General features: G+C 35.1%; 2 protein-coding genes across 7 annotated transcripts in view; one reads left to right on the plus strand and one right to left on the minus strand.

Annotated features, from left to right (window-relative positions):
• LOC136039413 (uncharacterized) overlaps nucleotides 1-754 on the plus strand; it is a 104,256-nt gene extending 103,502 nt beyond the window's left edge. For all 3 annotated transcript variants that reach the window (XM_065723137.1, XM_065723138.1, XM_065723139.1), the window contains one exon: nucleotides 554-754. In XM_065723137.1, coding sequence (XP_065579209.1) covers nucleotides 554-634 — 81 coding nt within the window. In that variant the 3' untranslated portion in view covers nucleotides 635-754. The remainder of the gene's footprint in view (nucleotides 1-553) is intronic.
• Nucleotides 755-10,860: 10,106 nt separating this feature from the next.
• Nucleotides 10,861-27,297, minus strand: part of LOC136039414 (soluble calcium-activated nucleotidase 1-like) — a 33,151-nt gene continuing 16,714 nt past the window's right edge. For 3 of the 4 annotated variants that reach the window (XM_065723140.1, XM_065723141.1, XM_065723142.1), the window contains 4 exons: nucleotides 23,532-23,735; nucleotides 21,578-21,735; nucleotides 15,652-15,717; nucleotides 10,861-12,459 (listed from right to left, as the gene is read on the minus strand). In XM_065723140.1, the coding sequence (XP_065579212.1) occupies nucleotides 12,244-12,459; nucleotides 15,652-15,717; nucleotides 21,578-21,735; nucleotides 23,532-23,735 (644 nt within the window). In that variant the 3' untranslated portion in view covers nucleotides 10,861-12,243. The remainder of the gene's footprint in view (nucleotides 12,460-15,651; nucleotides 15,718-21,577; nucleotides 21,736-23,531; nucleotides 23,736-27,297) is intronic. The other variant, XM_065723143.1, reaches the window with a different exon arrangement.

Consider the following 27,297-nt stretch of genomic DNA (forward strand, 5'->3'; position numbering starts at 1 on the left):
TGAAAATCAAAACCTATTAATAAGATCACCTGAATCAAAAATAAAACAAAACAACCAGTCAGATCAACTTTTTTTTTTCTTCTTTGCAGATGTATGTAGTTTTCACATTGAAATCTCACAGATTTATTGTGTTTTGTAATTATGAAATATTTGGCGGGTTTAACTAATTTTGCATGAATTATCGGAACTTATGTAGAGCTTCTTTTTAATTTTTAAGAACGAACAGAAGCGTCAAATTTCTTAGGTTAGCGTCAAACTTCGTAATTCTTAGTCTTTCGTAATCTTAGCGTAAGAACGACGGAGGATTATCTTAGCTTTAAATGTCAGAAGGATTTCAACTTAGTACTGTTCCCGAATGCGGTGGGAGGATATCGCAAGAGAGGATTTAAGGGAAATGGGAACTTCTTGGGAGGATCTAAAGAAGGAGGCTTTCAATAGGTTAAGATGGAGGAGGAGCGTGCGTAGCTGTGTTGGCCTCAGGTGGCTTGGTGCTGCAGAGAGTTGTTAGTAGTAGTATTCTTTAAGAAATATTAATTTGTTTCTTCTATTTTAGAGTCTGACTGCAGCATTCCTGGAATTTCTCGACACCGAATCGAAAGCAAGACCTAGACTACCACCACTGCCAAATCCGTAACTGTTCATTGCTTAAATTAATTTTTTGAGTTGTTGTTGTGGGACTGGAAGACTAAATTCTGTTATTGTTCTTATATTTATCGCGACTTCGTTTATATTATAGACCTATGGAGTATGTCAATTTTGGTTCTTATTCAGTAGGGAAGGGGTTTCAAGGTGATGTTTAAAATAACTATACCATGAATCAAATTTACCCAAGAGTGACTCGGCTGTTAAAAGCCCGGACATTGAATAGAAAGATGATGTGAACCGAAACCTTGGGCAATTCGGGCTGACGAGGAACCTGATCGATTAAGCGAAGAATTGGGGTATCTAAACTACTCCAACTAATATGCATTTAATTTGTTTTGGTCAATTCTGGGTTAACTTCTGATGTTGTGATGACAAAAGAAATCTATCGTATCTTTGGGCGATACGGAAGCTGATCGATTAAGCGAAGAATTGGGGTATCTAAACTATTCCAACTAATATGTATTTGATTTGTTTTGGTCAATTCCGGGTTAACTTCTGACGTTGTGATGACAAAAGAAATCTATCGTATCTTTGGGCGATCGAGGCCCATTTTTATAAAATCGAAAAGAACATATTTTCTGGTTCATACGGGTGAAAATAGTAGTTTTTTTTGGCAAACAGTGGTAGTAATTCATGAAAATTCAGAGGGGGGCAAAATGTATTTTTCAAAGTCTAGGGGGGAAATAAATTTGTTGTTTTTTCCTTTCTTCTAATGAAAATAACTAAAAGACAATTTCCAATGAAAATACCCCCTTCCCCAGAAAAATTATTTTTTTAAATTTAGGGGAGGGCGGAAAAATGTAGGAGGCACATGCCCCCTCCCCCAATTCACGCCACAGTTTATGTAGGTTAAAATAACAGAACAAAAGTTGTGTAATGTGAAGACTGGCAAATATGACGAGTCTCTCTTCAGGTGTCAAGAATTTGATTTATACTCAATGAAAAAGTTTCCCGATATAAATTCATTAGAACAAAACAATGTTGACAGTGCAACAGGAATTCTAAATGAAATAAGGATTGTAGTCGTCCATTAAATAACTTGTTAGTCACCTTTTTCGATCTCCTTTTGTTCCTTTTTTTAGTGCTTTTGCTTTACTGTTATTTTTTTATTATTATTATTAAATTTTTACCGTCTCTCCTCTCAGTGGTTTTATGTTTCAAACTTTCCAAACAGATATATATTATTTAAGTTTAAATGACACCTACTCTTATTTGTACTTTAAATATTATCATTTAAATATTTCGTTTTAAATCATGTATTTATTTAGTTTTTTAAACCTTGTGGAAATCCTTAAGTAAAGTTCTGTAAAATTTTGCCACAAGAACATTTTGTTATCGATGTTTAGTAATGGCCATTTTTTCTGTCACAAAAAGTATCATCGCTCATTTCTGTCATGGGACAAAGTGTCGTTGATTTTATCTGTCACTGAAAAAAGCCTTTCTTTTTTTTCTGTCATCGTACACAATATCATGAATTTGTCGATTGTTGAAACGCGTCGTCGCCTGTTGAGGTTAATTTTTTAAGGGCGTCTATGTAATTTTTCGTAGGTACAATCTTCAACGGATGCAATTTTCTTGAGTTGAACTTTCGATCAAGTAATAGAAATCTCGCACTTGGAGAGTAAATTTTTCACTGAAACGGAATGTTCCTAGATTTTGGCGGAGGATGGGGCCTAGATGTAGCTGGAGATGGAGCAGGTTACCTCAACAGACAACATGATTACATAGGAACAATGCCATTTCGCCGAAAGACTAAAAAAACGATTGCACTTATAGACAACCCTCCTGGAGCCCTTAGGGCATGGGTTGTAAGTTATGTCTTGGGGGGCATATAAGGTATATATAGAAAGGGTGACCGTATAAACTTGGAGGGGACTCATTAGATTGTTAATCAGAAGTTCTAGTGCCCTTTTTAAGATTCAGAGTGATCGAAGGGTGGATATCCTCCCACATACTTCTTTTTTTCCTGAAACGGTAGAAACTTTGAGATGGCCATTTGTTGTCTTAAAAACTTTGAAAAGAGCGCATTTGATTGAAAATTGAAAAGGTTAGTGTCCTTTTTAATGGTCAAAAATGAATGGAGGGCTGCAAACCCTCGTCCCACGCCTAACATTTCCCCAAACCCATCTAATCCAGATTTTTAGATAACCATTTTGTATAACCTTATTGAAAGGTCCAAAAATTATCTCTTTGAGGATGACCCGTCAGATAAAACAATAGCTCTTTGTCCAATGGGAAAAAACAAATAGACTCTTTCCAATGACACTTTGTCGATGACTGAAAAAATTATGACACCTTTTACCATAACACTTCGTCCAATATGCAATATAACAACTTATATCAGTACAAAGCTGGCTGAGGTCAATACAACAGAGCAAAACTATGGTAGTTCCTTCACTGTGTTTGCCTCAAGGGTTACCAGTCCTTGAGCGCCTTACGACAGACAGGTTTGAACCGCAGTTTCCTTGGTTTCCGTGTGAGGCTTTATCGACTGCATAGTTACAAAAGGGGCCTCAACTAATACTAATGTAAACGCTTATTTGTATTCATTGATATCTTCTCAACACTGTTGAAGACCTATATCAAATCTTGTCAAAATCGTAGGTTATGAATTGAATTATGAATATTTTACAACGAAAATTATTCAAAATTTCTTCGAGATCCCCAGATCTCCAAAAACGGTCAAGATGTCCGCAGAGCCTGTTTCCTGGTGACCACAAAAAGGTATCTTCTCGTCCGGCTTCAAAATTCAGAGAAACTAGTTTGAACAATCAAAAGTAAATATGTTATGTAATATTGAGTCCTAGTCGCCTGGCAACTGAGGGTAGCGCTCCAAAAATGCATCAAATTGTTCATTTAAACAATACGATCCTAAAAAAACATCGAATAAACTAAAAGTTCAGCTTATTCTTATTTACGCTTAAATCTTATTAAATCTTCTCCATCTTCTTTTATGGAAGTCCATCTGATATGACCGTGACTAATGTAAAATCTCTTGAGGTAGCGATATAAATTACCTTAGACCGGTTCTCCATGTTTCTAATACCCTTTATCAAGTTATTTTCTGTCTTTTCTGACTTTAGTTTTGAAATATACTCAAGCGTCACTTTCCCATTCTATCTGCATTTACAAATTTTTGATTAGACCACTGTAGGAATGACCCCCCTGATCTTGTAATAAACCCCCTGTTAAAAATAAGTCTATCCGAAAGTGTGCTTCAAAAGACCTATGAACAGCGTAAAGTGCTGAGCTAATCACTTTGAAAGAGAGAAGGACTAATAATTTGCTTCAACTTTTGCTATGTTTGTCACTTTTCAATATCGTTCTTCTTTTCCTTCTTTTCTTCCTCCTCGCTTCTTATTCTCTGCTTTAATGTTAAAACAGTTCATCTAATTTTGTGTTATTCCTGTTTTTCATCCTTCTTTTTAGTTTTTGAAGAATTTCAATACAATACTTGTCTGTGTTTTATCACCTTTTTCACTAACTGAAATTAGATTCGCTCTTTAAAAGGGCAGTGTTACCCAAATCACGGAATGTCTGAAGGCCTAAGGTAGAATCAAAATCCCCTACTTCACTTCAGAATTTTCTATTGATAACTTAATACTCGAATAACTTTTTTAAATATTTGTTTGTGGGTCCTACCCAAACAGAATTTAGCCCAAGAGCAATTTAAAACTATAGAAGTCCTCTAGTGGCCAAGTGAGTTTGGTCTCAGCTTGTCAATACGGGACCCAGAGTTCGAACTCAGCTGTTGCAACACACTGCAATGCTCGGAGTTCGATTCTGGTGATGAGATTATGCAAAAGCGTTTCCATACTAATCCGAACAACAAGAAAGAAAGAAAAATGTTGAATCTATTTCATCCGGGAGGAGTCTATCAGAGAAGATGGAAACTAAATAGAAAAAAACACAATTGACTTTTATTAAAATTATTCAACTCAATTACCCAACAATTTACATTTTGGTGATGATCTGCTTTGGCCGCTGTATGAGACAAGATAAACATAACTACAGATTTTCCCCCCTTTTGTCACCGTCATAAACGATGGAAAGATATTTACAATATAATTTTACAGGAAACGATAGATCGAAGATCAGTTTCTCTTTAAAAAACAACCAATTATCTTTATTTAATGCTGTAAATTGGAATTGATTTAGGAAGTGGTGTACCAGTGATAATTATAAGGACGAGAAAAGATTAATAGTATTTAATCTGGTTGATGACTCTAGAATACGGTCAATATATTATAGACGTTGTTCCTTCCTTTGGGATAGCGATGCAGCGAGATAACGTTTAGAATTTTATCACGCATCTTCAAAAACTGTTGCTGCTACATACTGTTTAGGGCGACTTATAACTATTCTAATAACAAAATTTACCAAGAACCCAATTTCTCAAAAAAACACCTTGTTTCAATATAGTCTTTTTTTATTTTAGCATTATTCCATTAGCACTGCCAAAGCTTACCGGTTTTTCAACACGAGTCTCGAATTTAACGCCTTAAATTCATCATAAAAAGGTCTAACAAGGATTTTATTTTTTGGCCTTTTTCAATAGAATTATTGGCTACAAGCCTGTAATTTCACAAGAACACATTTGTTGACTAGTTGTAAAAACAAGTCTTGACATAACTATTTTTTCTAGGTGGGGGTGGAACCTTCACACTAACTTTAGCCTGATTCCAACACCATAATGGGGTTTCAGCCATCCAAAAAGTGGCTTGGAGGCGATTAAGGGGACCCTGGAGTTTGCGAAAACAAATTGATGAACAAGAACAAAAACCTACTTTATATGTGCTTCCTTATTAAAAGCAAAGAAGTGCATAATTAATTCTTGTGCTGCAGAAGAAAAAAAAGGAGCACAACAATCAAAAATGTTTTCTTAAGAGAAAACCAAAAGCTCATTTCGTTTGAGTTTCGGGTACATTCGTGGTGACGATTTTCAGTAGTCATGAACAGGTCACTAAATAACACAGAAGCTGCTCTTCATGTATTCTAGATGGGGTCGATTTTCCAAATTATGCTGGCAAACTCTATTCGAAGTTTCATGCTTACTCAAAGAATTGTTTCAAGCTTAAAATTTTCGTAAATATGTGCAGAGAGTCTAAATTTCACAAGCATAAATTGCATAAATTCGGTTAGTCTAGGGAAAATTCTGATCATGTCTCACAGGCCTTATCTTTTAGATGCCAAACATGTATCACAGCAGGATGACTCAATCAGATTAAAATATTTTTCCTCGCTGATTTTTTACTATAAAACTATGTTCTGAAAGAAAATGGTAAGTTTTCTCAAGCGAAAACAGCTAAACGACGCTTTACGCGAATTCCGGATGGTATGTACAATAGAAAACGAAATTACTGAAGTATTCCTGAAAAAAAAAAACTTCCGAAAAAGACTTCTTTGTATACTCATCTAAATAGGAATAGCGATAGTACATTTTCACTTTCTTATAAACAGTCAGGTTTATTTATTTTCCTCACAATTTTGCCGATGGGGAAGAAAATCATATTTCATATGCGATCCAAAACAGAAGCGAGCAACATATTTGGCAAATCGATTGAATTTTTTCCCCTAATCAGATCAGGTGACACGAAACAGGTCCTTACAGAAAAATATGACTACTAGCCTTAGGGATGCATTTGCATCGACGGTAATGTCTTTTCTACCCAAAAAAATTCATGCAAAGGACGACATTGAACGGCTACTTTCCTCTTAACCCATCTTTAGTCTATTCAACGCTTTTGAAAAAAAATCAAATATTCAAGCAAAACTTAAGTCGATATTCTGTTTTTCGTAAGACCAATCCCTTAGGATATCCATCATTAAGCCTGAGCCACCTCTTTGGGATCATTTTTCTTTCCATATTTAGTTATACAAATTTCCATAGTTTCACAATCCTTATTGAAGGTGACCTTCAATTTCAACTATAAATGTGGAAGAAAGCGCAACAAATTCGAGTCACTGTAAAAAATTATGCCATAAAAAAAGTTCCAAAATTTCGTGCGAAAAAGATTATCACAAATATTTTGTTTGTGGAAAAAACTTTTTAATATGCAAGATAAGCTGATTAATGCCAGAAATGCAGACAACTAACAATAAACAGAGTATTACCTGTTTTGTACCTGTATAGTCATAGGCCTTCTTCGGACCTTTAGCTCAGTGAGCAAACATGAACTGAGAAGATAAGCACTATTGTCAACTTTTAGATTTGTTACTTATTTATCCCTGACAATGTAAAATTTTCTATTACCACAACATAATTGGCAACATTGCTATATTTTGGTAATGGGTACGGTTAAGGACATTCTTTGCTTTCAATCGTGGGAAAGGAGGTAAGTATCACCGATTTTTACAGACAGTTTCATCAAAAATTCAAAATATCTGTAATTGATACTGCACATCCATGTTCTGTCCAATTTATCTGCTGATTCTTTTAAGCACAAGTTCAATGAATGCATAAACGGGGATAAGCCAGAACCCTAATCAACTCCTGATTTTACGACGAAGCAACTACCATCTTCACTCCCTACCTTAACCATAGCAATATTATTATCGCAAATAGCACTAACCACTTTATTGTATTTATCATGCAAGGATAGCACTTTAACAAACTTTTTTGACAAAAAATTTTCCATTACTCAATTTAAACGCCTGTAATAAAACTGAGGAATGAAAAGGCAGGGCTGGATTTAAAGCTTTGCTGCTTTTAGGCCCAAGCGTTTTTACGAGATTTTCAAGAAAATCCCCGAAAATTCGGGGACAATGGAAGCACTGAACAGAATTCAACTGGTGAGCCAAAAGTAATGAAAGAGAGAGGAGATACCAAAATCTCAGCTGCTATTCTTGGAAGACCCCCGACAGTTTAGAAGTGGCCACGGAATTTCTGTCTTGTTTTAAAATCAATTTTCTGTGAATAGGCAATGCGGCGGCGGACTACATTTGGCATTTTAACGATAAATCACAGCAGTCCAGTTTTTGTTAAGAAAAAAATCACTCAGTGATAATTTACTGCGCCCCCTAGTATTATGCGCCTCTAGGCCCGGGCCTAATAGGCCTATTGGTAAATCTTGGCCTATGAAAAGGTCTGATAATTCAGACACTTTTAAATTACTAATTTAAGAATGAAAAATTTACCTACCCATTCTTTCCTTTCCAATAACCATACTGCCTTCTCTTAAAAATTATCTACAGCATCTCTTAATCTAATAAGTAAGTTTACAATATGTTTTTTTTCTAACTTTATTACGATTTGACACACTCTCAAAATGTTCTTCCCATGTCCTACGAATACTTTTTTCTTGCGGCATTACTCGAGGCCCTCTTCCTGTGTTTAACTGGGACCAGCCCAGACAGAATATTCCCTCTCATTTTATTAACATGCCAATACAGCATCTTACTTTTATGGCGCCTGGCTGCATCTTCCAGATCATCGGCCAGTTTATTCATGAGTCTCATCTCCTTAATCACCACTTTAATGTCCTCTCTACTTCCCAAACTTTCCTTCTATTCTCCTATGATCTATACCTACCCCTTCTCTCTTATACTAAGCTTAAAGCGTTTTCGCTAGTATTCCTAGCTACAAATCGAACTTCCCTCCTTAAGGTATATGTTCCCTTTGGAACAAGTGAATTTGCGTAAAGCCTGTAGCTGTAACTTGCACCAAAAAGGCAAGATACTTGTATTATTGGATACCTCAGTCTCAGATCTGTCCATTCATTGAGCCGAAATATTGGTATTACTAATGCCCAGGCCACATTATAGTCACATTTGTCAATAAAATAAAAAATACAGACGATTCCATCGCCAGTTATGTTCACCGTTCGTTGCTTTCCGAGTCGAACATTAGTCAGCTTTCTAGCTTAAAATTCTTAACTGACCAATCAGAGATTAAAAGATTTAAAGAATATCTATTTAGAACTAGGAAAGATGGAAACTTAGAGCACCAGTTCTTCTATCTTTTGCAAGAATCTGACACAAGTTAGAAAGACGTAGTATTAATAAAGAGTAATTGAACTCACATTGGTGTTGGTGCAAACTTTCTAAGCTAATTCCTTGCAATTTTAATTTTCCCCTTCTTAAATATAAGTGTGGGACCAAAATGAAGAAAATCATATCTGTTTTATCAACAGATGCAATTATGATATGACTCGGGCATTAGGCATTTTCTTAGAGAAGGATTTAAACTTGTATAATAATAGGAACATTTTTCCTTTTTCAACAATTTTCAACTAATAATCAACGCATTTTCAATCTAAAAACCATGTACATCAAATTATAAAACAAACTTAATGCGGTAGATGGATAGAACTGAATTCCATGGAATTATATAACATTGATCATTAAATTACTTTATGCTTCTATAAAATTTACTTACTTACTTTCGGCAGGAACCAGACAAAGAACTGTCCGGCGAGGCACCAATGGATTTTCGAATTACTTCTAACGATTATTTCAACCTATCAGCTGCAGCTTCCCCAGCGATCTTCTCCCTGTTCCTGTCCGGAAGGATCTCAATGGTACAAGGTCCTCCTAGAATTTTTGCCAAAGATTTTTCTTCTGTCCTCGAAGCTGTCGTCTCCATGAATGTGCTGGCTCGCAGATGAGGAAATCTCGACATATCGTACCCCTGGGGCGACCCAAGATGTGGCCAATGAGCTTGAGGCGACGTCTTTGGCGGCGAAGGAGCTCTTGAGACTGGCTACAACAGCTTCCTACTTCGTTATTCGGAATTCTAGACCAGATCCGAGGCATATAACGAAGGCAGCGGTGGTCGAACGGGTCCAAGACTCTAGACTATAAAATGCTGCTATAAAATTTGCCTGTCTCCCATTAATAATTACGCGCAAAAACAGAAGATGGAAGACACGAACTTTCTTGACATATCTTTTTCGGCAGTTGCAGTAACCTCATTAGTATGAATGATCTGCAGTCAGTCCAAATTTTATATTTGTGTAAGATAGCAGTTATGAAACTTAAAATAGCTTTCTCAGGTTAATTTAAACCTAACTTAACCTAAAAATCAGTCAAGTGCGAATAAATTCTTTACCAATCAATAACATATTCCTTTTTCTTTCAAATTGCATGCCTATCCAAATTTTCTTTTCTTCCGTAATAATTCCATCCATTAGACCAACTTAGACTTGACTTTATTAAACAAGAAACGATATACATAAATCTTATACAAAGGAGACAGGGAGGCAACTCGTTTTGTCTCCTTTAACATTGTCGAGTGTATTCAAGTCAGTCGTTTAGTGTTAGTATTCCAGCGTAAAGCTCTATCCCTATAGAGTACTAATTGCTATTTTAGACTCTAAAAGGTGATCTGGGAACAGTAGAACAACTTCTTCAGGAGAAGATACCCATTAAAAAGCTTTTCCCATGCTGACCAATGGTATGCGTTGTGCAAGCATCGATGTTCCGAATCACTGTCGTCGGCTGAGAGTGCAATGCATGGTTGGGGAAAAATCATCTGACAAAAATACCCATTACTTACCTAAAATTTGTTTTCTTTTGCACTAGTATGCAAGCCTTCAGACACTTACCAAAATGAGGTGTTTTGGGTATGATACTGAGAGTCTTTTCCATGCCTACATGTGTTATGTTCGCCTCATTTGCTCGAGTACGCGTGCCTGGTGCGTGGTCTGCTATCCGCACGGCGTACTTATTACGCGACATAGATTCCGTCCAGAAAAGAGCAACAAGGATTATACTCTGAAACCGCGACGTAACCTATTATCAACCCCTCGCGAAACTAAATTTATCTCCACTTAAAGTCAGGCTTGAACACCTGATTCAGCAATTTGGAAAATCCGTCCTAGCCAATAAGAGCCACCGATCCTTACTACCCGAACCAGCCCCTCCCAATAGTCGAACTCGGTTACAAAATAAACTTCTACCCCCCTAAAATACGAACTAATCTTACGCTAACTCATTTGTGCCTTTCTTCACATAAATTTTCAATGCTGGGTTGTAGTGTGTGATTTTTGTTTAAATGTATGATTTTGTAAGAAAAATGAATTTAGCTATGCCACGGTAGATTTAAATATACCGATATCTCTCTCTCTCTCTCTCTCTCTAAAAACTCCTTAAGTCATAACTTGTAAACCAAACCGAAAATTTTTATACAAATACCAGGTTTCGTATTTTCCACGTTTTAACATCAGCTTGGTAATAGTAAGTTCTAAGGATGGTCAAAATTTCAAGACTATTAGATAAAAGTAAAAAGAGTTTATTTCATAAGGCCTGCAAAACGACACCAAGCGTATCATAAAACAAAACTCCCTGAAACTGGATCCTGTAAACCACTTCCAAAATTTAGAATTAAAAAAGAAGAATAAATATAAAATCCATAATTTATAGCTAAATGCATAATAAAAGGGAATAAATAACTATCAATAAAGCCCAAATTTTTCTAACAATTTACTTTCTTTGAGTTACTGTAAACTCTTGAATCTAGCCGAGTAGATTCGTGTGCTGGATTTAGGATCCTTTGACCGAGAGGGCGAGGGGCTGAACCCTAGCATACCCAATTATTTAGTTTGGGACGGGGTCAATGGCGTTACTCTGTAAGCTCAGCCATAGTTGACCAGCTCTAAATGGGTACCTAGAGAAATCTGGGGAAGATAAACAGGAAGAGTGTGCGAAAGCACAGGATGGTAGGTTCCCAGCCCCCGTTGCACTTCCTGGCTGAAGGGCTAAGAAACAGAGATCAACACCGCTGGTAGGGACTGTAAAGTCCAATGCCGTATTCTTTTTTTTTCTTGAATTTCAGTTAAAACCATAAAACCTTGGACAAAGGGAAGTAACATTATCCCTTTCCCCGAGACTAGCGATCCTCTTCCTTTCCTACATAATTTCCTAAAAATCATATTTTTGGAGGAATTCGACAACCAAAAAGAAACAAGTCCCTGCACATGAGTCTGGACCTTGTGTAGTAAATATCATTTCACAAGTAGACTCATTTTTTTTTTTTTTTTATCGGTTTATGGAGTCAGTGCGAGCTGAAACTAATTTAGACTCTACGAAAGAAAAATTCACATATAAATATATATATATATATATATATATATATATATATATATATATATATATATATATATATATATATATATATATATATATATATATATATATATATATATACATATATATATATATGTTACTGTGAATTCCCAAATCTGGTTAATATTGACATTCAACAGTTAATGTCCGAAATGACTTATTCTCTGCTTGGATTGAATTAGCTTTGTGAATCAGCTTTTTCGGCCTAATGCATGCTTTGATGGTAAAAGTTAAAGTTAGATTAAATTAGGTCATAAGTCTCAGAAATGGGTTAAAAACTTAACCTAACCTGTCACCATCAAACCTAGCATAAAACTGAAAAGCTGACTGACAACGCTGAAAAAAAAATGTGAGATATTACTGCCTATTAATCCTTCTCGAATTAAACACGAATTAAAATACACAATAAAATCCTAGAAACCAAAATTTTAAAATATGACAGCAAATACAAGTAAAATAGAAACATATTAGTAGCAAATTCAATAGCTAAAAGAATAAATAGAGACCAATGAAACCCTAAATGTTTGAGAAACTTCATAAAAATTCAATCCCTTCAAATTTATGTTCAGCAGATACTTGAGTCTCTGGTAAAATGATGTGGCCATCCATGTTGAAAACCAATGCATATGTAGACGTTTTCCCGTTTGTTTCTTCTGATTTTAGTGCGACTATCCATTCATCATTAGTGCCTGGGATGAATTTTAGACTCGAAAAACCGTGAGTTGGAGTTACTGTGCCAACGCGTTTGACCTGAAAAACAAAAACCTGACTTGAAAAAACGATACTGATTCTCTATTTCTCTAGACTATAGCGTAAAATGCTAAATGAACTGAACAAAGACCGGAGAAGAAACAAGTCGTCAAACATTTAAAACAAGATACCAGAAAGCACATTTGCACCCATTTTATTAACTCAGCCAGTATAAGTGTTTTATATGTTCTCTTCATTATTTTTTTATATTACTGTCCTAATAAAAACATTATAGATAATCATAAATATTTTTTTCAAATCTTAATTAAAGGCAATACTAAGTCTCAATTGTCGCATTTTTCAAGCTGAAGAAACATAGATAAAAGTAGGAGTGTCATGACAATGTTTAACAAATATTCATACATACAACTTTGTGGAATACATTCTTAAAGCACTAAGTTCACACGGACTTCTTGATAATCCTGTCTATGATATTCTCCATACATAAACCATTAATTTCAAGCAACAGCAACTTTGTCCCTTTTTCGAACCTTTTACAACAAAAACTAAACTCAGGCTTGTTAATTGACTTGTTGTAAGAATTCTTTATCTTAGCTGAAATTATAATCTTTATTCCTAGTTTTGAACCAATATTAATTTCTTACATTTTAATATCGCAATTCATTTAAGATATGATGACGGATACCAAGACTCCTCGAGATCGGAAAGCTATCATATTTTACATAACAACTGTTTTCTTGGATAAACAAAATCAAATGATTATGTACATAAATACGCCATTATTTTTCTCAAAAGAGGACAATTCGTCGTGCCCAAAACAGACAGGTGCATATTGCACTTCCTCAACTGTACAGAAGAGCCAACACAAAGTTTTCAGCTTTTCACAGGAGCATGGGTATTATATCTTCAACTACTTTCAACTACTTACTACTTCTAACCTTTTCTCTCCTCCCTCCCCCTCGGTCAAGAAATTACCCTTTTGTCAGCTAAAACTATAATCAATCTCTATGTGACTGGAACTCCCAGAAATACATTTGCAGTCTCAAAAAGGGACTGAGAAAATGTTTCTGCTCCTACTTCCACTCCTGCCCAACCAATAAGGCTTGAAAGGTTCCTTGGTATATATATATTTCTCTCAAGTTCGAAAATAAAAGGTCTGCGTCAAAATTCGGCTCAACCTCCCAAGAACTGCCTCACCAATGCCCATAACGCAGAAAGAGTCTAGAGTCTAGTAGGGGAAGCCTAGTAGGGAAGTGTTATAAGCCAGATAACCTTTTCTCAGAGCCAGAAAGCCTGTACGTTCGTTCAGAGAATTTTCATAAACTTGTAATTTTTTGGAAAAGGACATGTCGACAGGGAGCTGAACCTTACTATCACCACCAGGGGGCCATGTTCAATTATGGGTTAATGATTCAAATCCGAATTTTAATTCAATTTAAATTTTAGGTTTTTAACTGTTGTTTCAATGTTCTAATTTACACTCGTAGTATTGAGCAGTTATCAAATTGGATGACCGTTTCAAACTCCCATAACGTGTCTCAGTTTTTCATGGAAAGAAAAAAGAAAAAAACAGAACTAGTTTCTGAATTATAGGCGTTTCAAATTATAGGCTCTGTCCTATTTTTATAGGATTTCCCGGGCCCAAATATAGACCAAATATAGGATTCGGAAGTCCTCGGGATCAGATCTGTGGTAGATGGCGTGGGATGCCTGGCCACATAAATTACCAAGTTTCATCCCGATCCCTCCAATCTAAGCGTTTTCCATGATTTTAGGTCCCCCCAATGTCACCAAATCCGGTCAGGATTTAAAATAAGAGCTTTGAGACCCGATATCCTTCTAAATATCAAATTTCATTGAGATCCAATCACCCGTTCGTAAGTTAAAAATACCTCATTTTTTCAAATTTTTCAGAATCCCACCAAGTTTCAGCCCAATCCCTCCACTCTAAGTGTTTTCCAAGATTTTAGGTTTCCCCCTCCAAACTCCCCCAATGTCACCAGATCAAGTTAGGATTTAAAATAACAGCTCTGAGACACGATATCCTTCCAAACATCAAATTTCATTAAGATCTGATCAACCCTTCGTAAGTTAAAAATACTTAATTTTTCTATTTTTTCTGAATTAACAGGCCCCAAACTCCCACCAGATGGTCAAATCGGGAAAACGACTATTTCTAATTTAATCTGGTCCAGTTCCTGATACGCCTGCCAAATTTCATCGTCCTAGCTTACCTGGAAGTGCCTAAAGTAGCAAAACCAGGACCGAGAGACAGACAGACCGACAGAATGCGATTGCTATATGTCACTTGGTTAATGCCAAGTGCCATAAAAAAACTATGCTACAATGAGATTAACCGAACAGACGGACCAAAGGATGATGAGGTGATAAACGATAAAAAGCTGATTCCAACAATCTTCCATGCAGGAGGGCCAACTTTGCACTTATATCAGGGACATCAAACTTACAAATTATCTTACCATTGCTATACCAAGGGGGGAGATAAAGTAAAAATTTACACTATCTGAAATAAAAAGTCCGAATCTGAGTAACATCGTTTTTCTTTAGAAGGGGATAAAGACTAGATAGATAAAGGACAGATTGATCACAGAATGTAGCATATAGCCTACCCAGTGCACGTCTATTATACTTCCCTCAATTAGCAACTATCTTAGAATTGTTCATTTGAATAACTGGCCGTATTCACATCAGCCAGCCAGCGTTCAGCCAGGAAACACATAAGTCGCAAGAACTCCAGTCTCATTAAGCAGAGACTGCTAGCCTATATACTGATCTTTGCTCATGTTCGGACAGGCCCAACATGACAAAAAACAAAACATAGGCTACTAAGTCAACACAACAGCATAGCCCAGGCAGAAGCAGCTTACTAAGCCCAACACAAAGCATTAGTTAAGTTCAAAAAGCTCAACAGTTGTAATTAATTATCAATCTACACCAAAAGACAGAAAATTGCAAATCATGAGCAATGTTCTTAGTGCTCTTCAGCCGAAAATATAGGAATAATAGGATTTTAGCCAAAATATAGGCATGTTATAGTAGTGCATTAAAATATAGGAATTTATTGGAATTTATAGGCGAGTCCGAACACTGAACAATGGATGTATTCATATAACAGTGACACATCTATTGGCAAAGGCAGTAAGGCTTTGCAACCTCACTCCTAAATTGGAAAAATCGTACTTTTAGATTATACTGTAACAAGAAACATACCTTTCCTACACTTGAACCCCCCTCCATCTCCCTGGAGTGATTTGGACTGAATATACAACTGAACTCCTGAAATTAAGTCCTGATAACACCATTGTCAACTCAAAGATGTTATAATCAAGAAATATTCGTAAAAGTTTTGAGAGGTTGGAAGGCTTAGGAGAGCCTTTCAGGCAAGGGCAAAGGCACAGAAAAGTTTAAAACAATAATCAAATACTAAATATTTGATCATTGATCAATGATCAATGATCAATATCGAAAGCTAAACCGCTTCAATAAAACGTCATTTGAAGCGGGGTTCCCTTTACTCTGACTATTGAAAAAATAGGAAATATACCTCTGATATATTCAGGATTTTATTTGGTCTCTGTATAGCCGTTTGAAGGTTAAAAATACATACAAATGAAATGCCTTTTTTAGAATTTATATTGAATTTGCCCAATTACCCCCTCTCAGATTTTTAAAATACATTTTGCTCCTCCCCTTCATTTTTGTCAATTGATGCCACCGTTGACGCTAGTTGTAGATGCTCATGTTTTTTTATGATGGAGCACGTTATTTCTTTGTTGAAGAGTGAGTAGTAGGTTGGCTATATTCATGTTAACTGAAGGTAAGTAGATTTCACATGAAGATTCCTCCCAGCCCAGAAAACTACTCACTGCTTGTTTTTGAGTTAGAACCCCACTCCCTCCCCCATTCTTTCTATGTCGTTGTCTACTATGAGCACTTTTGGGTTTGATCCTGGCAAAGATTCACTGCCATAAACGAGGGTACAGCTCTATTTTCTCAAAAGCATTGAAGTTTGCACTTACGAGAAACTATTTCTGGAGATGTCGGCCAATTTTTTAAGACAAAAACAAAGACAAATTAATAAAATAATAGAAAAGCTCATTTAATTTTTTTGGAAATGGAACAGGAGGGAGGTAGATTAAACCCATATCCACCGTTAGGAGCTTTATTAAAGTGCTATATTTCAAGAGTTCAGAAAATTTATAATTAAATGTTTTTAACTACACAAAGGATTATGAAGACGTATATCAGAAAAAAGGTTGAGATTTTTACAGCTTAAGCGCTAATTATTTTCCCTCTTGCATCACGCAATTTTATCAACAAAATTATCTAAGAAATTCTTCTTAAATGACAAATCAGCTTGCTCACTTCAAAAAATTTCGACTATATTTGTATTGACATTTCACGTAATAACCAAAGATCAGATATGAAGAACCGCCATTACTCATACTGATAATTACCAAAACCAATAATCCTGAGACATTTGTCTAATTAGTTTTTCTTTGTGATCAGGTGAAAAGACGTTGCACATAGGACTATGTTTTGACCGAATCCCCTTCCCCCTGGAAAAGCACCAAACTGCATTTGTTTGTGTACTTTTCTTGAAAATGCTTTTTTTTTCCACGATGATATAATTTATAAAAATTTGGATGTAAGATGGGGTTTCAATTTTTACGAAACATTAAATAGGCAGATGAAGCAAATTAAAAATGAATAAATATACAAAACTACATACGTCAATTATTACTAACAGCAATTGTATAAATTTTATTTTTGTAAAAGTTGTTTGGCTAAAAAAAACAATTACATTTTTTTTAATATTATCAAAAATAAATTTATTCAATCAATTTTCAAAATGACAAAGTTTCCTAGTAAGCGAGATTTGTTTGAATCCGGGGCAAAGGAGTTGAGCTGTCTAAAAAGGCTAAATAAAAACAGGTTTAAAAATGAGTTCCGTTATAAGCGCCAAATAATAGCTAATAGACAGGTCTCGAGTTTTTTTTTTAACGGCAGACAGAATCACCATAAAGAACAAGGCTTAACATTTTGACCACCCTTGGAGCAGGAGGATGCACGCTTCCTCACAAGAAGGGACGTCCTTAGGGTGGGAGGATGGCGTTAGAGACAAAAATTCTTCTCCTCCCATAAAACTCTTGTGTTATTAAATGTATTTAAAATACTGAACAAAAACGTGTAATAGCGTATTTTGATTTTTGATAAAGGAAATGATTGAATGTTGATGAAAATACCCACAATCATTTAGACCCTTATTACTTTTATTTACCCCATAAATTCATAGAAATGCAAGTGAAAACTACCCAAAATTAGGCAAAGACCATCAATCTTTCCGGGTCCACCAATGCTACAGGATGCAATTTTTGTGTTCATTCTAAGTTGTTACCTATTCTTAAAACTTTAAATGTTGAAAACTACTACAAGTTTGACACTTTCTCTCAACTCTACTTTTTAAAACAGTAAAAAACTTTAGCGTAAAGAGCGGGGCGTTGAGAAGGAAAAGCCCCTTTCATATGCGGAGTAATTTCTGTTCGTTTTAAGTTTTAATGTCGCTTCTTACTTTCAGTTAAAAAAAACTCGTTTTTTTTTAAATTTAATTTCTGGACGTTTTTGAATTAATTCATGTTTTGATCTTGGCTCTCAGCACATAAATAATTAAAACGAAATTTGCATATTAATTTTTTTTTGGCTAAATGGCTTTCTCATAGTTTTAATCGGGAGATTTTAACAAAAAAGGAGCGAGGGAGGAGGCCTAGTTGCCTTCCGTCTTTTTGATTACTTAAAAAGGCAATTAGAAATTTTAATTTTTTACGAACGTTTTCATTAGTAAAAACTATACGTAACTTACGAACTAACTTACGTAACGAACTTACGAACTAACTTACGTAACGAACTTCTATATTCGTATGTTTTTATTCCGTATATGAGGGGGTTCACCCTCGTCGATACCTCGCTCTTTACAATAAAGCTTAAATTTTGCCCCAATTCCTTAAGAATGACCCCTGAATCACAAAGGCCGTAGAATAAATAGTTGAAATTACTAAAAAATACTATAGCGTAAAGAGCGAGGTATTACGAGGAGATAAACCCCTAATATGCGTAATAATTTCTGTTTGTTTTAAGTTTTAATGCTGCTCCTTACTTTCAGTAGAAAAAAAATTTCATATTTATTTTTCATTGTTTTTTAAATAAGACTACAAAATCTTGCGCCCCCTCCATTGAGTTTCTCTTCCCCCATGGAAAGATCCTCCCACGTACCCCCCCCCCCCTCAAACCAAAACATTCCCCCGATAACGTCTATATACTTCCCAATAACCAAAACTATAAGTCAAGGTTTTTAACCTGCAGCCCCTCCCACGGGGACTGTGGCGGAGTAAGTCGTCCCCAAACACAGAGTTATTAGGTTTTTCGACTATGATGAATAAAATGGCTATCTCATAATTTTGATCCGGTGACTTTGGGGAAAAATGAACGTGGGAGGGGGCCTAGGTGCCCTCCAATTTTTTGATCACTTAAAAAGGTCACTAGAACTTTTAGTTTCCGTTAGAATGAGCCCTCTCGCGACATTCTAGGACCACTGATTCGATATGATCACCCCTGAAAAAAAACACAAAAAAAAACAAATAAACACGCATCCGTGATCTGTCTTCTGGCAAAAAATGTGAAATTCCATATTTTTTTATATAGGAGCTTTCGTTAAGATTCTATGACTTTTAGGGGGTGTTTCCCCCTATTTTCTAAAATGAGGCAAATTTTCTCAGGCTCGTAACTTTGATGGGTAAGATTAATGTTGATGAAACTTATACATTTAAAATCAGCATTAAAATGTTGTGCTTTTGCTGCAGCTATTGGTATCAAAATTCCATTTTTTTGGATTTCAGTTACTATTGAGCCGGGTCGCTCCTTACGAACTACAGTTCTTTACCACGAACTGTTTTATTATTGTCTATATATGCATTTTTAACGATGGGTCAGGACTTTTAAAAAAGAAAAAGGATAAAATGTTTACAGATGGTATGGGCATTCCCCAATGGTGACTTTAGTTGACATTAGAGGTTAAGCAGAGCCATTGTTAAATTACTATGGTCTCGGTCAATACATTAAGATAGTTAAAGCGACCGCCAGAAGTCATTTGTCAAAGAAAGATGTTCGTTAATACAACACACCACTTCCCTGCCTTTAATTGCTTAGATTTTCTTTTATTAAGATAATCTTTTAATTAAATACTTATTTCTCTTTCTTCCTTCAAGGTTTTATGGAGATTTGTAACGAATTTGGGAAAAATCTTACAACTCTTTTATTCATAGGTTGCAAACACCATCTATACTTTTATGTTTCTTTATTCCACTCCTTTTTCTTAAATTTTCTGCCTTTGTCGATGACAAAAAAGAAAAGAAACTTTTTCACTTATTTCTATAAAATAATTTTGGAAATTCTTATTCTGTAATTTCTGGTTATAGCTTTTCTTTTAAAATAGTATTTCCACTCAATAAAACCATGCTAAAATAAATTATCTTTCAGTATCTCTTGTTCCTTTACATCGTTATTCATTGCCTACTTCTTCTTAGTCTGTTATTTTAATAACTTAAAAAGTATAATGTTTATGTTTCTTGTGCAAGTTTTTCTGCAGTCCTACCTTTTTTAAGTTCCAACGTGAGACTATAATTTTGGTATAATTTAGTAGATGAAATTCTTCTTTATCCATCTACTGAATTACGTTTTTGATATTCACTTTACATTCTTCTTTTTTTAGATTGAAACAAATTTTAAGAACAGAAAACAACATAGAAAATAGGAAAGGTGAAATAGACAAAAATAGCAATATTTTCTATTTTTTCGGCAAGCTTAGAATATTCTCTAAGAAAAAGTCACAGCAAAATCATAATTATGGATTGGTGAAAGGATAGGTCCAAACTAATGAATCCCGATTGCATAAGTATCCTGTCATTTTGCTGAAATTTAGGGCTGTAGGCGTATTGCAAAATCCTATGCTTTACAGGGTATATAAGCCTTAGGATTAAACAGATTAAGACAGAAAGAGGACATTGTCAGTTTCGCCTAGAATGAATAGTAACTATATCTCCATCTAGCATCCGAATAATATAGGAAAGAGTTTGCGATGTTTCATGAAAGACACCACTATTCAACAAAATCATCTTTTAAGTCCGTTTTCTGGTCTTAAAACTACTAGAAGCTTATTGCTCTGAAGAAAGGTCTTACTGCTTTTATTTCCATTTATATGCTATTCTCACTATTTACTTTATTCATATTTATATTACCCACTATGTTTTTTAGTATTTTTCTCTTTTTTTCTATTTTTCAATTATCACTTTTTTTCAATTTTTTGTACTCGTGGCTAGCTCACAGGCTGTAAGAAAATAATAAAAATCCTTGCGTCAGACGGATATTGGATCACACGAAAAACAACACATATCTGTCTAAAGTTGAGCCAACGTGGCATTTTTCAATAAAAAAACAACTGTTTTATTCAATAAGGACATTTCACGGTAGCTTTCGAAGTAAGAGTTCTTTCTAGACTAACGCTTATTTTCATTTTTATTTATATTATTTGCACAACTACTTATTTGAGTGTGACACATTGACTCAGTCAGACCAAATATTTTAGATATTGAATTTGCTTTATAGGATATTTCACTACACAATATTTCGAAAAGAGGATTAAGCTCATACAATCATCTTAAATGCACGGAAACGGTTGGCCAAACTTATTCTATTTTTCGCCCGTTCATACTTACAGATTTAGAATATTTGCGAAAAGGTCGTCTTTTCCATGAGCAAAAGAAAAAAAAATAATTAATGTTCTGATAGTTACGCTTTCGAAATGCTGGAAAAAATGCTACGCTTGTCTAGCCTTTACAAATATGTTATTATTTCTTTCATTACCGAGAGAAGACGCCGATGACAAGCAAAATTCCTGAGGACTAGGATGTAGGTTCTACGAGAATCAGGAAGTCAATAACTTGTCGCCAGATGGTTAAGGCATTAGAAATTTGGGAACTAAACAATACTATGATATATATGTCGGGCCACAGAGACCGGAGATTCGAGAAAAGTCTTAACATAGATTTTCCTTCCGAAAAAGATAAAAACAGTAATCACTCACCTCAACATCTGAAAAATCCTCATCAGTAATTAGCATCAGATTTGTTCCTCTATTTTCGTCGTCTTCTTCATTATATGCTTCCTTACTCTCTCTTCGAGGTAGAAATACCCACTTTCGTTTAATGTCACTCCAAGCACATGCTTCATGTATCAAATAACCTAAAGTTATAGGCCAGTTTCAATGGATGCTCCAAAGGTTCCCATGCAATGTGTTTGGTATAACATTTTAAAATCCACAAAAAATAAACTTGTCAGAGCTATTGACTATTGTCAGAGCTAAATTTTGGTGTGCTCTGCCAGAATAAAAAAAATTACAAGCTCAAGAAATTATTTAAACACGACTCAGATGTTTTTTAGTATTAAATATTTTCAAGTGTTTGGTAAAGATTTTACTAGAGATTTCTAGAATGATCTTTCTTTGATCTTTCAAACTATAATACAACGTATGATGAAACAAAAATTTGTTGAAAAACAGCCCAACAATACTCAGGACTATTAGAAAATTATGAGAAATCAGAAATAAAAAATTGGGCTGAGTTAAAATGAATGAGAGATAAGTTAAAAAGGTTGATTTGAATGGGATTCAGTTGAACGATCACTGTGGGTATACAACTGATATTTGAAGGGCACAGCTTACCTTCAACCCTAACTTTTGGGCACATTCATTTGTAAACCAACTTGAGCTAATACTGGTTCGAGAAACTCAACCATTTGGAAGAATGGTGCTGAAGACTACTTATTTTAATGCCTTCAGAAAAAAAAATCACAATGGATACTTATGAATACTCGCTTAAAGACAAAGAAACGATAGGGAATAATAGAAATAAAATAAAATAATATCATTGCCTAATTTATTTTTACTCTTGGTATTGTAGATATTCATAAATTAAAACGGGCGATTATTTAGACGACTTGATTTTTTTTTTTTTTTTTTTTTTTTTTTTTTTTTTTTTTTTTTACACCGACGGATTTCAATGATCGATGTTAATCAAAGACGGATCAAGTATACATTGAGAGCATATTTTAATTGCCTAAGGAATTTAATTGACCGAGCAATCCTCCTAAAGCTGTCGAGGGTGCATGCTTAAGCCCTACATATTTTCCACGGCTAATGAGAAGAAGTGGACATTGCTGTTCTATCTTATTTACCAATTTTATAGTTTTCACATACCTGGATGCTGAATGTCAACTGCCTTTGCTAAAGCTATATTTGCTAAAACTATAATACAACGTATGACGAAACAAAAATTTGTTTCATCAATGTTGAAAAACAGCCCAACAACACTCAGGACTATTAGAAAATTTTGAGAAATCAGAAATAAAAAATTGGGCTGAGTTGAAATGAATGAGAGATAAGTTAAAAAGGTTGATTTGAATGGGATTCAGTTGAACGATCACTGTGGGTATACAACTGATATTTGAAGGGCACAGCTTACCTTCAACCCTAACTTTTGGGCACATTCATTTGTAAACCAACTTGAGCTAATACTGGTTCGAGAAAATCAACCATTTGAAAGAACGGTGCTGAAGACTACTTATTTTAATGCCTTCAGAAAAAAAAAATCACAATGGATACTCATGAATACTCGCTTAAAGACAAAGAAACGATAGGGAGTAATAGAAATAAAATAAAACAATATCATTGCCTAATTTATTTTAGGCATATTTAGACGACTTGATTTTTTTTTTTTTTTTTTTTTTTTTTTTTTTTTTTTTTTTTTTTTTTTTTTTTTTTTTTTTTTACACCGACGGATTTCAATGATCGATGTTAATCAAAGACGGATCAAGTGTACATTGAGAGCATATTTTAATTGCCTAAGGAATTTAATTGACCGAGCAATCCTCCTAAAGCTGCCGAGGGTGCATGCTTAAGCCCTACATATTTTCCACGGCTAATGAGAAGAAGTGGACATTGCTGTTCTATCTTATTTACCAATTTTATAATTTTCACATACCTGGATGCTGAATGTCAACTGCCTTTGCTAAAGCTTCATAATTCATCTGCCAATCATGGTGCTTAACATGTCCTTTCGGAGATACTGACTTCACCCATTGAGGAAAATGATTGACAGTTTCACCCTTAGAATTTGTCCATACTTTTCCAAGCCCACCAACATATAAGTACCCATCTTTCACAGTGGCCCATTCACTCTTGAAACCTAAGAATAGAAATATGTATATCAGTAACCACAAAACAAAATATTAAGAAGACTAGGCAAAACAATGTCGCTAGTCGGTCAAAATTTTCTTTAAAGCACCAAGGATATCAGAATAAAACCTTTCCCCCCCCCCCTGGACCCAACATAGGTGTATTCATACCTAGAAATGGGTGTGAATATTTTTTTTAGGGGGGTTGTTGTTTCAAATGATGAGGTTCCTGGGACACTACTACATTTTCATTAGCGTTGCCATGCTGAACTGTTGAAATAAATAAGCCGAATTTTTCGGTAAGTTTGACAACGCTTTACGATCATAAGTATCCAAATCTTAACAACATTTTGATTATCAGCCAATTTCTGGCTTAAAGTTCAGTAATTGATACTGAATATTTATTCTACCTCATCAGAAAACGCATTGGATGACAGCTCCCGGATAAAGTTATCCTGATCTCCCTCTTTATCTTTCTAATGATAGCTCTTAACCAGTTTTTCTCAGAATAAAATATTGAGCAATAAAGTGAAGTTTGATATAAACATGATGTAAGGCTTCCACATGATGTAAAGTTCTTGAAGTTTATAGCCATACAGAAGGTTCTAATTAGTCAAAAGTCGAAATTAGTCGCAGCCGTATGTAGTCACAGTTACAAGTAGTCGCGGACGCAACAAGTCACAGACGTAAGTAGTTGCAGTCCTAATTGTAAGTAGTAACAGTCGGAAATAGCAGCAGTCTCAATAGCAAGTACTTGTAATCGCAGTTACAAGTAGTCACAGTCACAGAATGATTTTTTTGTAAAAGTAAAACATTAAACCTCATTTCCATTCCAATCTCCAATTAACTTTCACATAAGGTATGTACAACTTGGTTCCCATAATAAAAAAAAACCTGAGTGGTATGTTGTCAGCGTTGTCTTTGAAAGTTCACACACAAAAAAAATCATCTATTTTGGTGATGATGAAATTAATTTTTTTTTTGTTCATTACTCAGTTTTTTAAAAGGGAATTGGGAAGGAGAATATACTCGAGGGCAGCATTATAAGCCTCCAGTTTAGGCTTATCCATGGAGATTATAGCGGTACTCTTACTGTGCTTCCCCAGCTTTACACTAAAAAAATGTCACTGCACTAAAATATCGTTTTTGGTGCTGTATGGCATTTTACGATAGGGTTGCCGAGATGAATTCATCAGGGGCACGTAGAGAGAGGCTATAGATTTTAATTGAGCCACCGAACATCACTTTGCGATCTTTTGGCAACCTTCTAGCCCTGGCAAAAAGAAAATTAGAAAAAATAATGAGATGCATGCTAATTGTGGGAAAAAGCGCTTTTCCTCGTTTTTGACGACGCGGGACTCAAAATTTCCAGTTGATGTTTGTAGACAATGAAAAATCGATTGGTTATCTTATATCCGATACCATTTTCCAGAAATTTGAGGCACTATTTCGAAATCTACACGAAATGGTTTTTGCAGTAAACCGTCACTATTTAGATGAATTGAAATAAGAGTTACCATTCCTGAATCAGCTACAAATGGCAATTTTTCTAACTAAGTAGTTGTTTTTTTTTTTAAACAAGTTTCTAAACTTTCGGTTATTGTGGACCGTGGTTCGCTCTTTACTAGATTAAATAAAAAAAACAAGTTTTTTTTAAATGAAAGTAAGGAGCGACATTAAAACTTAAAACGAAATGAAATTACTCCGTATATGAAAGGGGCTTTTCCTCCTCAACGCCCCGCTCTTTACGCTAAAGTTTAACTCTCTTAACTCTACTTTTTAAAACAGTAAGAAACTTTAGCGTAAAAAGCGGGGCGTTGAGGAGGAAAAACCCCTTTCATACACGGAGTAATTTCTGTTCGTTTCAAGTTTTAATGTCGCTCCTTACTTTCATTTGAAAATCTTGTTTTTTTTATTTAATTTCTGGACGTTTTTTAATTAATACATGTTTTGATCTTGGCTCTCCGCACATACATAATTAAATTGAAATTTGCATATTAATTTTTTTTTGGCTAAATGGCTTTCTCATAGTTTTAATCGGAAGTTTTGAGAAAAAAGGAGCGAGGGAGGAAGCCTAGTTGCCCTCCAATTTTTTGATTACTTAAAAAAGGCAACTAGAACTTTTAATTTTTTTACGAACATTTTCATTAGTAAAAAATATACATAATTTACGAATTAGTTTACGCAAGGAACTTCTATATTCGTATGTTTTTATTGCGTATCTGAGGGAGTTCACCCCTCGTCGATACCTCGCTCTTTACACTAAAGCTTAAATGTCCCAATTCCTTAAGAATGACCCTTGAACCACAAAGGCCGTAGAATAAATAGTTGAAATTACTAAAAACACTTTAGCGTAAAGAGCGAGGTATTACGAGGAGATAAACCCCTCATATGCGCAATAATTTCTGCTCGTTTTAAGTTTTAATGCTGTTCCTCACTTTCAGTAGAAAAAACTTTTCATATTTATTTTTTCATTGTTTTTTTTTTAATAATGCTAAAAAATCCTGCGCCTTCTTCATTGCAATTCTCTTCCCCCATGAGAAGTTTTTCCATGGAAAGATCCTCCCACGTACCCCCCCACCTCAACTCTCCCTCCCAAACCAAAAAAATCCCCCTGAAAACGTCCGTACACTTCCCAGTAACCATTACTATATGTAAACACAGGTCAAAGTTTGTAACTTGCAACCCCTCCCACGGGGACTGCGGGGGAGTAAGTCGTCCCCAAAGATGGTTATTAGGTTTTTCGACTATCATGAATAAAATAGCTATCTCAGAATTTTTATCCGGTGGCTTTGGGGGAAAATGAGCGTGGGAGGGGGCCTAGGTGCCCTCCAATTTTTTTGGTCACTTAAAAAGGGCACTAGAACTTTTAATTTCCGTTAGAATGAGCCTTCTCGTGACATTCTAGGACCACTGGGTGGATACGATCACCCCTGGGAAAAAAAACAAACAAAAAAAAAACAAATAAACACGCATCCGTGATTTGTCTTCTGGCAAAAAAGCGAAATTCCACATTTTCGTATATAGGAGCTTGAAACTTTTACAATAAGGTTCTCTGATACGCTGAATCTGACGGTGTGATTTTCGTTAAGATTGTATGACTTTTAGGGGGTGTTTCCCCTATTTTCTAAAATGAGGCAAATTTTCTCAGGCTCGTAACTTTTGATAGGTAAGACTAATCTTGATAAAAGTTATATATTTAAAATCAGCATTAAAATGCGATTTTTTTATGTAACTATTGGTATCAAAATTCCACTTTTTAGAGTTTCGGTTCCTATTGAGCCGGGTCGCTCCTTACTACGGTTCGTTACAACGAACTGTTTGATTGCAGCTATTGCTGCAATCACGATGTTTATTACTGATTCTGCTGTTGTTGAACAATCATCTAGTGGGGAAAATTTCGAGAATGTTGTGGCAAAAAATATCTTGTAATTTTGGTATGGATTCTTAGCTGTGGAAAATTACTTGTTGTGATTCAGTAAAGTTAAGAGTGAACTAAGTCTCTTTATGCTAAAATCTATAACGGTCATAAAAACTGGACTTGGAGTGGCATTTCAAAAGACTCAACTCATC

The sequence above is a fragment of the Artemia franciscana genome, chromosome 19 (genome assembly GCF_032884065.1).
Source record: "Artemia franciscana chromosome 19, ASM3288406v1, whole genome shotgun sequence".
NCBI lineage: Eukaryota > Metazoa > Arthropoda > Branchiopoda > Anostraca > Artemiidae > Artemia > Artemia franciscana.